Source organism: Panthera uncia, assembly GCF_023721935.1.
Source record: "Panthera uncia isolate 11264 chromosome D3 unlocalized genomic scaffold, Puncia_PCG_1.0 HiC_scaffold_8, whole genome shotgun sequence".
NCBI lineage: Eukaryota > Metazoa > Chordata > Mammalia > Carnivora > Felidae > Panthera > Panthera uncia.
The window spans coordinates 21,530,682-21,544,334 of NW_026057586.1; the positions used below are offsets into that span (position 1 = coordinate 21,530,682).

Sequence of the window (13,653 nt, forward strand, 5' to 3'; positions counted from 1 at the left end):
TGGAAAATTCATCCATTTAATGCTTTTATTAATGTCAAATAAATGGTCAACATATGAAAATGAAATTATGATTTAGAGAATATACATCATGTTATATTGAATTCATCTACATAAAATGAAAGCATTGAAACCCATTAAGGTGAATTTCAAAGAGATTACAAGTGCCAAGAAAATAAGAAGATATATTGTTCTTTAGATTTATTAGAGTCATATCCCATTCACAAATTTAAAATATAGATATTGGGTAAATAGTATTGACAGGGAGAAATAATCCACAGCAAAGATAAGAGACATCTACAATCAAACCTGACATCAACAATAGGCAGTCACATGTTCCTATAGAAACTCCATCTTAGAGCCCATTCATTAAAATTGTCAGAATATTGTATTATAAAATTACCAATATTAATTTGAAAATAAGGAGGAATTCCCTGTGTAAATAACAAAATTACAAAATAATAACAACCAGGTAAGTTGAGCTCCTTCTGAAATAGCTTATACAGCATACCATATATGAATTTCAATGATCTATTCTGATCCACCAGTCTGAAACACTGCTGGAGTTATGTTCACTATTGCTTTAGTGTACATAAATGCTTTGAATAAGATAATTAGGGACAAATAAGGGGGCAAATCTATCTCCTTTTTTACTTTCTTTACCATTAAATTACTTATTTCAATGGATTTTATGTAATCAAGCTTTTCAGACTTTGGGTCAGAAATCACTTTCCACAATTCTTCTTATACTCTGCTTCAAAAAATACAAAACAGAATTTTGTTAACCAACCCCGATAATGTACTTCATTTCAAAATAATAAAATGTTCTCCATATTGTGCTTATTCATTCTTTATTCATGTATGTCAACTATTTTTGAAGTTGCTATAGTGCATTGATTTTTCTGATTTAAAATGTTTGCATGTCATAAACTCAAAACTTCTATATTCCATGCATGAGGGATTTTTTTGATGGGGGGGGGTGAAGCTGAGGTTAACATTATAATTTACATTGTATTCACTGAACTCAGAATGCACTCTGGGAGTTATAAAGGTTCATTTCTCCACAGGCTAAGAGACCCATTTCTAAAAGCACTCAAGTTGAATTTATTCTCCAAAAATACAATATGACAGTTAGGATTCATTTTTTATTAGATTTGTGACAGAAATCAGGAAACAGAAATGATATAGTTTGGCATCTTTGGCATTCTTGAAAAGCTGAAAGTTTTGGCATACCGAAATTATTAAATGATTGTTTAACTGTGTATTAAAGGACTTCTACTTCTGATCAAAATAGGTTAATAAGAACTGATCTACCTTCCTACCTGGATCAACATCAAACAAAACAAAATAAAACAGACAAAATATAGGAAAGAACAGTTTTTAGACATTTGACATCAAACAGATCAGGTCAGCAATCTCTGAGAAAAGAGAAACAAAATGAGCCCTTTGACTTCCCCAGCTTATTGCTTTGAGAAAGTTTCCAAGCTCCAGAAGAGAAAGAGAAATACTAGAAGGAGCCCAGTGGTCTCTCTGAATTAAGAACATGGGGTTTGAAGTTTGAGATGACCCAAGCAATTGGAGTTTGTAAGGAAAGGAAGAGGGAAATGCACAGAAGAAGCATTTTAGAGGTCTACTGACCATCTCTCTTGAGTCTTCATCTGAGTACTTATCAGTGCATATTTATGAGAAAATTTCCCATGGGTGGAAAAAAAACACCCAACAGAAGCAAAAAAAAAAAAAAAAAAACCTTTAATGCTCACTCAGGGCCAAGAAAAAGTGGAATTCCACCAGTCAGATGGACAAACACACAATTCATAGAATTTTGGGTGCAGTATTCAGAAGATATTACCTCAGAATCAAGGTAAATTAGACTGATGCTATTAGCTGGTGTAATAGTTTAAACACCAGCCTCAACAGGGTTCAAGATTTTCCAAGTATCTGCATCCTAGAACAAAACTCAAGAATATATTTAAAAACAAAAAAAGGGGCGCCTGGGGGGCTCAGTTGGTTAAGCGTCCGACTTCAGCTCAGGTCATGATCTCACGGTCCGTGAGTTCGAGCCCCGCGTCAGGCTCTGTGCTGACAGCTCAGAGCCTGGAGCCCGTTTCAGAATCTGTGCCTCCCTCTCTCTCTGCCCCTCCCCCATTCATGCTCTGTCTCTCTCTGTCTCAAAAATAAATAAACGTTAAAAAAAATTAAAAAAAAAAATCTCGGGGCAGAGGGTGGCTCTGTCAGTTGAGGGTCAATTCTTGGTTTTGGCTCATGATCTCATGGTTTCTGAGTTTGAGCCCTGCATCAGGCTATGCACTGACAGTGTGGAACCTCCTTGGGTTTCTCCCAATCTCTCTCTCTCTCTCTGCCCCTCCCCTGCTCAGACTCTTTTTCTGTCTCTCTCTCAAAACAAATAAAAATAAACATTTAAAAAACTTCTCCATCATCCAGTAAGATAAATACAATTTGTAAGAAGCACACAAAAATTATCAAACATGCAAAAAGCAGGAAAATACAGTCAATAATGAGGGGAAAAATTAATCAATAGAAGCAGACCCAGAAATGACACAAATAAAAGAAACTTTAGATGAAATATTTAAAGGGTTACCATGACTATACTCCATATATTCAAGAAGGAAGAGGAAAGATTAAGCAGATTCATGTGGAATACATAGAAAAGGCCCAAACCAACCATCTGAAGATGCACACTACCATGTGTAACATGAAAAAAATACCCTACATGGAATTAAGATCATATCAGTCAGGAAAAAAATAGTGGTTTTAAGGACATAGTAATAGGAACTATCCAAAATGAAACAAAGACAAAAGACTGGAAAAAAATAAACAAAAAATGTGTGAACCATGGTACAACCTAAAGAACCATTTCATATGTATAATTGGAGCACCTGGTTGAGAGGTGCGAGAGTGGGAGAAAGAAAAAAACTATTTGAGGAGCACCTGGTGGCTCAGTGAGTTAAGCATCTGCCTTCAGCTCAGGTCATGATCTCAGGGTTTATGAGTTCGAGCCCTGCAGCAGGCACTCTGCTGACAGCTCAGAGTCTGGAGCCTGTCCAGATTCTGTGTGTCCATCTCTCTCTGCCTCTCCTCTGCTTGTTCATGTGTGGTCACTCTCTCTCTCTCAAAAATAAATAAACATTAAAACATTTTTTTGAAAAAAGAAAAAACTATTTGAAGAAATAATGGCCAAAATATTTCCAAATTTGATGAAACAAATAAATCCACATATCCGAGTCTCAGCAAGTACCAAGCAGAAGAAATTTAAAGAAAACTACACAGATACATAACAATAAAATTGTGTAAATTAGTGGCAAAGAAAAATATCTTCAAAGCATCCAGAGAAGAAAGACGCTGTGTACAGAAGTATAAAGATAATAATGAGTGCAGTAGTCTTGTTAAAAACAAGGCAATATAGGAGATGGTAAAGGGGTATCATTGAATATACAAAAAATAATTATTGGTCTAGATTCCATCTCTAGTGCAAATGTATTCAAAGAACAAAGACAAAATGAAATATTTCCAGATGTACAAAGGTTTAAAAAAACATCACCAGCATAATTCCATTCCGAGAAATATTAAGGAAGTCCTTCAGGAACAAAGAAAAATAATGCCAGTTGAACATATGGGTTAATAAATAACACTAAAATGGTAACTGTGTAGTTAAGATATAAAATACATCTTCTTATTTTTAACCTTTAAAGGATATTTTATTGTTTAAAGAAAAAAATAAAAATTTATTGTGAACTGATATAATATTTTTGTAAGGTCAATAGTAATAAATTAAAGATACACACCATAAATTCTAAAGTAATCACTAAAGAAGCAAAAGAGTTACAGATAATGAGCCCACAAAGGATGTAATTTAAATTATTAAAAATACTCAACTAACCTAAAAAGATATAGAAATGAAAGAGGGCACAAATAGTAGATGGTACAACAGAGCAACAAATGGAACAAAAGTAGCAGGATGGTAGATATAAACCCAATCATGGCAATATTCTCATTAAATATAAATGGCCCAAACACTTCAATTAAGAGTCAGAGATTGTCATATTATATAAAAGAGCAAGACCCAACTGTAAGCTGCCTACAAAAAAAAAAACTACTTTAAATTTAAGATGCAAATAGTTTGAAAGTAAAATAATGAAAAAATAAGTCATGCTAATACACAAACAAAAATTAGACTGCAATTGTTATATGAATATCAGACACAAAGTTGACTTTGGATCAAAGAATATTACCTCTGATAAAGAGGAATAGTTCATGAATAATAAAGTGGTTAATTTATCAAGTGGACATAATAATCCTCAAAAATTTTGCAACTAAAAATGGAATTTCAAATTACATGGGCGAAAACACTGATAGAAGTAAAAGGATAAATATTAACCCAGGAGTATAACTGCTTAATAAAGAAAAATGTCCAGACATCCATTTTTCTCTCTTCTCTCCATGTTAGCTCTGACCCTAGCTCATAGGACAATAATTCACAGAACTCCATGGTGAAACTCTGATACTCATACCTGAAGTAGGACTTGTTTTTTGATCATAAATTTTAGAAATGTGTCTCTAGATTGTATTATTCTCTTGTTGAATTAAAGGGATTTAATTTTACCAGAACACCTTGTTTTTCCCTATAGAAAGTAAAACTTCCCTGAAGTAATGTGTTCTAGTACAAGCCCTCATCAAGGTGGAATTTGGTCCTACCCTCCCTCTCCATACTAAAGTGCCAGGTCTTTGCATTGATGACAATATTTATTTGACTGTGTTAATGTAACATTTTAACTTTTTTCCTTAAAAAATTAGCTTTGAGTTTTTTTTTTTAGTTCTCTTGCTATCATAGTCCTTTATTTTACCAGTTTGATTTACAACTAATAACTCAGATTGTAAAATACAAGGTAAAATGTGAAAGCGTTATTTAAAAAAAGGAGAACAAACACTATATATATGTATTGTGAGGTTGTATTATATTATTAAGGATATATATATATATATATATATATATATATATAACTCCAATGAGATATTTTTCTGTTCTAGTTCAATAATGGTATTCATCTTTTGTAACAGATTCTTCCAAATAGCCATAGAAAATTTACCAGGTATAAGACAATGCATCTGCTTTGGACCTCAGGGAGTAGAAGTGAGAAAAGAGTTACAAATAGAATGATATATATTATTAATGAATCACCCTAAGCCTGCCTTTAAAGATTGCTAGAAAATGTCTATAGTTTTAGAAGACACTAACCTCAGAAAAAAAAATCATAAAAGATAAAATCCATTCTTCCTGATATACTCTAAATAATCAACTCATGGAATGACCTTTTCTCTTCCCCTTCCCTCACCACTCCTCTCTGAGCAACCAGTGCTCATGTTGAATGAATCTAACTCTCCCACTCAGGATTTTTAAATCAGTATTCTATTATTGCTGAAAACAGGAGTTTACATTTTTGTTTTTCACGCTGAATTGAATGTCACTGTGTTGTTTAGATTTTTGATTCATATTAATTTCAGTAAATAAATATGCTTTATATAACATTATACAGTTGGTGAATTATTAGGGTTTAAAACCCTGGGATCCTCAACTATTTTTTAAATTGTATTTGATACAGATTACTTTTAGGTAGAGACAAACTAAAACACTATAAACTTCAAAGTTTATATAAGCACACAATTCAAAGCTTATGTAACTGTATTATTTATATTTGCTAAACCATCGATGTATCAAATGATAATAGGACAATGCCTTATTCACATGTGATAACTTGTGCTAACATTTTTCTAACTTTTTAAAGAATTGCAAATGGCATTACTTTATTATCTCAATTGAATCTCACAGAAAGTTTGTAAGGTATCATAGTATCCTGCTTCACAGATGAAAAAATTGAGGCTTCAAGAATCCCACACTGTGGTTACTGAAAAGACTCCTGTGCACACATGACCAATAATCCATCATTAAAGACAGACCTTAAACCCACATTTGATACCACTGGATTATGAACAAATGTAATAAAAAATGGAACACCCATTTTCTTTTTTTCTTTTTTCTTTTCTTTTATTAATTTAATTTAATAACTTTATTTTATTTTATCTTTTAATTTAATTTTGTTTTGTTTTTTACTAAACAGTCCAAAGTAAAATATTTTCAATCACTGTTATAAAAAAGGATTTTTGATAGTTAGAAACAGGAAATAAATTTACCTTTAAAACCTGAATGTTTTTAATTAAGGCAAAACTGATATTTTTGCAGCAATTACAATAAAAGTTTGAAATTTATATCTCTTACAAAGACCAATTTTTCCACTTCTATTATTTTTTTTCAAAATCTGTTAACTCTCTGACACTGTAAAATTGGGAATGAAAGACTCTTATTCTCCATTTTCACTGAAATACTATACAGCTAGAGTTCAAATAATTTTCCCAAGATTAAACATTGTGGCAGAGAGAAAAATATGGAATTGATCCCATGTCCAGAATGCCATTAATTTTTTTTAACTTTTTAGTATGCTTAGACTATGTTTTTTAAAATAGGAGTCTATTAAAACCATATCATCTAATAAACATCATTGAAAGGATAATAATAAAAGCAAATAATAACTCAACATTCTTAAAAAAAAACCTAAAACTATCTTTTTGTACTGGGGTTGTAACACTTCAAAACAAGTAACAGTGATCATTAAAACTCTAAAGTTATAATTCTTCCTTTCATAGGGTGATACCAAAGGTTTATGAATATTAGTTCCCTGTAGATCTCTGCTAATCCACGTCGATGGTGGTGAAAGGGTTCCACCAGTTCTGTTTAAAGTATGTAATAGTTTTAAATGGGCTAATTAGATGAGGATGAACAAAAGTCCTTGTAGAAATAATCTCAGTTGGAAAAGCAATGACTGCATCTGGACATTTATAAATAATCACTTTTGTTTTCTGAGCTAGGGAGTTCATAAAGATAAATGAAAAGGAGATGGGAGAAACAGAAAATAAAAGTAAAATAACAGACCTAAATTCAACCATTCATGTATTTTACATTAACATTAAATTTTACATTAAATACTAATGGCCTAAAAACTCCAATTAAAATAGCAAGACTCAACTATAAACTGCCTACAAGACGCAGAATAACTTTAAATACAAAGATATAGGCTGAAAGTAATAGATGAAAAAGATACACCATTTAAACTGTAAGTATAAGAAGGCATAAATAATGTTAACATTAAGTCTAGCGACAGGCATCTGTAGTGTAAATGAGGTGATTTACTAAGAAAAAAGAACAATTATAAATGTGTATTGGCTTAATAACAGACTCCCAAAATAAATGAAGCAATCAAATCAACAGAATTAGAGGGAGACAAAAATGGTTCCATGTTTATAAAAGGTGATTTGACACACCATCTTAGCTATTGACAAACTATTGATCAAAAACTTTAGTAAGAAACACAGATGATTGAGGAAATCATATCAAAGACCTTGATCTAATTGACATTTATAGAACTCTTTATCTAATAATTGAAAACTACACATGATTTTCAAGTTCACATAGTACATTCAACAAAATTAAAACAGGTCACAATAATTTTAAAGACATTAAAGTCAGAGTGTATTTCCTAATCATGATAAAATAAAATTAAAAATTGATAATAACGGGGCACCTGGGTGGCTCAGTCGGTTAAGCGTCCAACTTTGGCTCAGGTCATGATCTCACGGCTTGTGAGTTCAAGCCCCGCATCAGGCTCTGTGCCAACAGCTCAGAGCCTAGAACCTGCTTCAGATTCTCTCTCTCTCTCTCTCTCTCTCTCTCTCTCTCTCTCTCTCTCTCCCTCTCTCTGCCCCTCCCCTGCTCATGCTCTGTCTCTCTCTGTCTCTCAAAAATAAATAAACATTAAAAAAATTAAAAAGAAATTTATGAATCAATAATAACAAGATGTCTAGGAAAAAACAAAATTTGAAAAGTAAGCAATGCACTTAATAAAGGGAAAAATAAATCAAGGGAAATTAGAAAATATTTTTAACGAAATGATAATGAAGACACAACATATCAACATTTGTGGGATGTAAGGGAAGGGTGCTTAGAGAACACAAATAACTTTAAAAACCTACTTCATGAGGTTGCACCTTAAGAAATTAGAAATAGAGAGAAATTGTACAATAAGTACAAGAAGGAAAATAGAGTAAAAGCAGATATGAAAGAAACAAAATGGAGACAGCCAGTAATTAGTAATGTTAAAGGCTCAAAGATCAGCAAAATTGATAAGCCCCTACCTAGACTGATCACAAAAAATAGAGGGGACATAAATGATCAACATCATAAACGAAACAGCAGTTATCACTGCAGATAATAAAAGACCATTATGAATGAACAATTCTATGCCAACAAACATGACAAAATGAAGTAGACAAATGTCATGAAAATTGTAACTTACCAAAATCAACACAAGAAAAAAATACAAAATACAAAAATATCTATATGTGTTAAAGAAGCTAAATTCATTATCAAAAGCCTTCTTAAAAAGGAAATCTTGGATCCAGGTGGTTTTGTTAGTGAATTCTATCAAATATTCCAGGAATAAAAAATATAAATTCTACAAACACTTTTTCAGTGACAGAAGAACAAATTGTCCAACTGATTTTAGGAGACCAGTATGACTTTAATTAAAAAAAAATGGATAAAGTCACTACATGAAACGAAAATTGTAGACAAATATACCTTATTAATATAATAGACAAATATATCTAATGAATATGAGTAGACAAATACATCTCATGAATATAGGCACAAAAATCCTTAATAAATATTAACAAATCAAATCCAACAAGAAAAGGGTAATATATCATGCATTGATCTGTATGAGAAATTCAAGATTAGCTACCCCTCAAAAATCAATCAATATAATTCACCATATTAAAAAAATAATAATAAAGGAGGAAAAAGAGCTAGAAACCTATTACACAAAAATTCAACAAATATTCATGATAAAAATTCCTAGAAAGCTAAAAAAGTAGAAAGCTTCCTCAATCTGATATAACCTATAGCTAATATCCCATTTCATGCCTCCCCTAAGATCAGGAACAAGACAAAAATACCTGCTTCCATTTCTATTCAACATTTTACTAAAGATCTTAACCAAGAGAAAGCAACAGAAATAAATTAAAGGCAGGAGATCAGAAATTAACTGTAAAGCTGTTCCTCCTTACATATGATACGCTTGTTTACATGGGAATTTCCAGAGCATTCTACTACTGGAACTAATACGTGAATGTAACATGTCTTGGGATACTAGATTGGTGCTTAAAAACAGTTGTATTCTCCTATACCAACAGCAAACAGCTAGAAAATGAACTTGAACAATCCCATTTAAAATAGTTAATATACACACATATACATAGGGACTAAATTTAATAAACACACACAGACATACACATAGATATAGATATACATATACATATACATATATAGATATATAGATATTGGCCTAATATATATATTTTGACTAAATCTAACAAAAACTTTCAAGATTTCCTATACTGAATACTGTAAAATATTACTGAGAGAAATTAAAGAAGAAATTTGAAAAACACAGTTTATTGTCAGTTATGTCACAATAAAGCCCTTTTAAAACTTAACAAATTGTACGCTTTAGATATGTACAGTTTATACACATACAAATACCTCCATAAAGATGTAGAGGTAGGTAAATTGATCAATTGATAGACTGATGAATAGGTTAGTAGGTAAATAGTGAGTTTTTGAAAGAGGAGCTTGGTTTCAAATTAATGTTGCCAAACATGGCTAGAATTCAGATCTTATGAATCTATACCATGCATATACATCAAAACTGGCATTTAGGGCTCTTAAACTAAAAGGAATACGATGTCAAAAGATTAATTATAAATATCTAACAGTACAAACATTGGCTAATGAAACTCTATGTCTACACTAGGTAAGCTTTGTTTTAAATCAGGCAACATTAGATGTTGTTCAAAACAGTCTTATATTTGTTGTCCTGAAGCAGGTCACAGTGCCTGGTGTCTAAATATTAAATTATTATGCCTGATAAACAAAATGCTGTTTGAAAGTTCTGGTCTCCTATCAAAGAGAAGAGGAAGTTTATTGGTCAATTATAAACCAAATCGCTTTTTTATAGACTAAAATACAACCATGACACTTGAAGTTATAGCTGACACTATGCTTTAACAGATTATAACTTTCTTCAATTCGTTTTTAATTGTATAACTGTTACACAGTCCTTAAAATATATATTCCACTATTTAGCCAAAGTTTATGTCAGACATCTTAAGTTCCAACTTTTAGGAGGATAAAGGATTCACTCAAGTCCACATTCAAACTTTGCAAAGAAACCACTGATTGCTTTGTTTATTCTTTTAAACATTAAAGAAGCAGACTAGTTTCATAGCATCTTGTGATATATAGATATGGATATGGATATATAGATATAGATATGTTTAATATACACTCTGGATAAATAGTGATACACATGTTGAAAAAATACAAGTTTCTCTGTTTAACTATGCAGATACTTAAACAATAAGAATATAACACTTCTATTTCTTATTTTATGTTAAGACATAGGACTATATTAGAAAAGTATCAGCTGGTAGAACTTAAATACTTATGTATATATCCACATGTGTATGTGCGTATGTGTGTGTAAATGTATGTGTGTAACTTATCTTTTTCCAGATAAGCTTTAAAGTGTAATAAACACATGATTATCTATCATTGAGATAGGTTCATATCCATTTTATCTTTAACAGTTTTCTTAGCTCTCTAAACAACGAGAGCTTGTTTCCTTTGTAAGCATGTGGAGAGATTTGCCTGGAGAGATCCCAAAAGCCTAAACTTTGCTAGCCTAGGAGACTCCTGGAAAGTCTGCTTGTAGAAAAGAACATCATTACCAAAGGGATACAGCAAGACAATGTGGTTTTCCTTTATGACTTCATTCTGACTTTGCACCGCACTCTGATGGCAGCAGAGCCTGGGACCGGCCATGGGGATCTCTCCTTCTGTTGGGTGGCATCATGATCAACTGTCAGAGGTGATGCCCACTGAATAATGGACTAATGGCAGTCCTTCAACATAGATCTGACGGTCACAGAGTATGTTCTGTGATTGCCTTAACATTCATACTCGGGGACTGACTGAGAATGTTATTTCTAAATGCCGAGCTAACTAGAATTGTGGAGATTTTCAGTAGGTACTTTTCTTATTAGTGTTTGAGGCAATTATAGAGAGAACGTGTCAGTGTAATTTTCCTCCTGCAGTGAGAAAATCTTTTCTTGCTACTGCAAGGAAAGGTATTTAAATTCAAATCAAGTTACTCATCACAAATGTTCTGTTTGTGAAAGAAATTACAAGTAAGTAGCATCCCCTACCTCCACCAATCAGGTAATATTCCCAGTGAGGAGGTCAATGTGCTTCACTGCAAATAATACGGAGTTAAATCAACAGGTAGAATCAACTTGCTTTGTGCTTTATGAGACTAGTTTAACTTCTTAGCAGCCTATGTATGACATATATTCCTTTGATTTCTCTCTGTCAATGATATAATCTCTAATTATACTATGGAAAATCATATATAAAATGGATGTGAACCCTTTCATTACACATTAGCCCTGTCTAAATGAACAGATTTTCAATGGATTAGGAAATGTCATAAGTCAAGTATTGTATTTAGTCAAATGAGGTTGAAGATGATAAGAGGTTGGAATGCATGCAGAGAGGAGTTTGACAACTAAGTTTACAGGCTTGACTGAAAATTCCTTGTTTCGGGGCACCTGGGTGGCTCAGTCAGTTAAGCATCTGACTCTTGATTTCAACTCAGGTCAGGAGCTTGTGGTTTATGAGTTCAAGCCCCAAACTGGTCTCCCTGATAATGGTGTGGAGCCTGCTTGGGATTCTCTCTCTCCCTGTCTTTACCCCTCCCCCGCTTTGTTCTCTCTCTCTCTCTCTCTCTCTCTCTCTCTCTCAGAATAATAAACATGAAACAAATAAGAAAATTCCTTGTTTCACCTTTTGTTTTATGGTCATAATGGCATAGTCACAACGTTTTGCCTATAAATACTAAAGGACAAGAGGGCAATGTGACTAGATAATTCAGTGTTAAAGAAAATTTGACAGAATATTCTCCTAGTGAGAAAAAAATGACAAAAAAGTGTTGACTTTCTTTTTATAAGAATTATTAAGATTAGAAGTTTCTGTTGACCAGGGAAAAAGAAAATTAATACAATTATCTTTTTGTATCCTCTGGCACATAAACAAGAGTACACAGCAGAGCACCCACTGTTGTGAATGTCTCTAAATAGAATTCCCCAATGCAAAATTCAGAGAAGAAAAACATGGGTGTGTGTGTATACATGTGTGTGCATGCAAACGTGTGTGTGTGTGTGTGTGTGTGTGTGTGTGTGTGTATGTGTGTGTGTGTGTAGACTGACAGGAGATAGAAAAAGAGAGAGACTCGTTTTAAGAATTAATATGTGCTACAAATTAAAATCAAATTCTGAAGAACAAGTTTCCAAGAAAGAAAATAATTTCACATAAATCATTTACTTCCTTTAATAGAATAAAAAACATTGCTACTCACCTAACCTCTCAATAGAATAATATCGCTGTTTACTATCCACACGCACTGTCTCGGCATAAGGGCTCCCAACGCCATAACCAATTATGTAACCTCGCACCACGATGTTTGGGTTCAAGGGAGGAGTCCAACTCATGATGATGCAATTGGTCTGGGGCCTCACGTGAAGAGAGCTTGGCTGGTCAGGGACTTGAGACTCTAGAATTCAAAGAGGGGTAAACATCAGCCTGTCTCATAATAGAACGTAGAGCATGGTAAACCTTCCCATTTAAAGAACATTTGATACCATATTCCATGAATTCTCAAATAGTGCATCACTTATTGCCCAAGTTCTCCCTAGTGTCAGCGTGTTGATTCCATTTTCCATGTTTCACAGAATTCCTTAAGCACGAGAGGGCACTGAGTTCCTTCCATAGGCATGTAGCATCACGCATCCTTATTCTAATAGCTTTTTTTCCCCTTTCAGCTGTTTCCCCCCCATATAATTCTTCTTAGGTATCATCACTAATGGGTGAAATCAAAGAGGATGTAAGAACAATAGGAAGGGAAATGAAATGTCAAAAATGGTCTCGCCCAAGGATTATTTTATTCTCATTTAACTAAATAGGAAAATCAAGCAGTTTTTTCTCAAAATGTCAGGTGAAACAGTTTAGGGCAAATCAGCATGATTAAGACTGTACCTGACCCATAATTTAGTGCATCTCTGAAAAGTGCACTCATTATTGAAGAAAAAGAGACAGTGGCCGAGATGGTAGCCACACAGACTTTGGAGTGTGCAAATTTCATTTAATACCAGGCTCTGTCACTTCCTAGCTGTGCACCCTCATGAAGTTATTTATCTTCTCTGAGATTACCTTTTAATTAAAGTGGCATTCCAAATTTTGATTGCTTCAAAGCCTGAGCTCTGAAAATAAGAATTCCAACTTATACTGTATACTCACCATCTGAGAGAGACCTTAAGACCTAAGCCTCAGTTTCCTCACGTGCAGAATGAGGCTGAGGATAGTAATATTCTCATAGGGTGCTGAGAAGATTTAATGAGATAAAGTATAAAAGC

The 13,653-nt window shown here is 33.1% G+C and overlaps 1 protein-coding gene across 1 annotated transcript in view; it reads right to left on the reverse strand.

The window, feature by feature from the left end:
• LOC125914297 (netrin receptor DCC-like) overlaps positions 1-13,653 on the reverse strand; it is a 159,102-nt gene that overhangs the window by 21,261 nt on the left and 124,188 nt on the right. Inside the window, exon 6 of the mRNA XM_049619554.1 lies at positions 12,600-12,794. Within this exon, the coding sequence (XP_049475511.1) occupies positions 12,600-12,794 (195 nt within the window). The remainder of the gene's footprint in view (positions 1-12,599; positions 12,795-13,653) is intronic.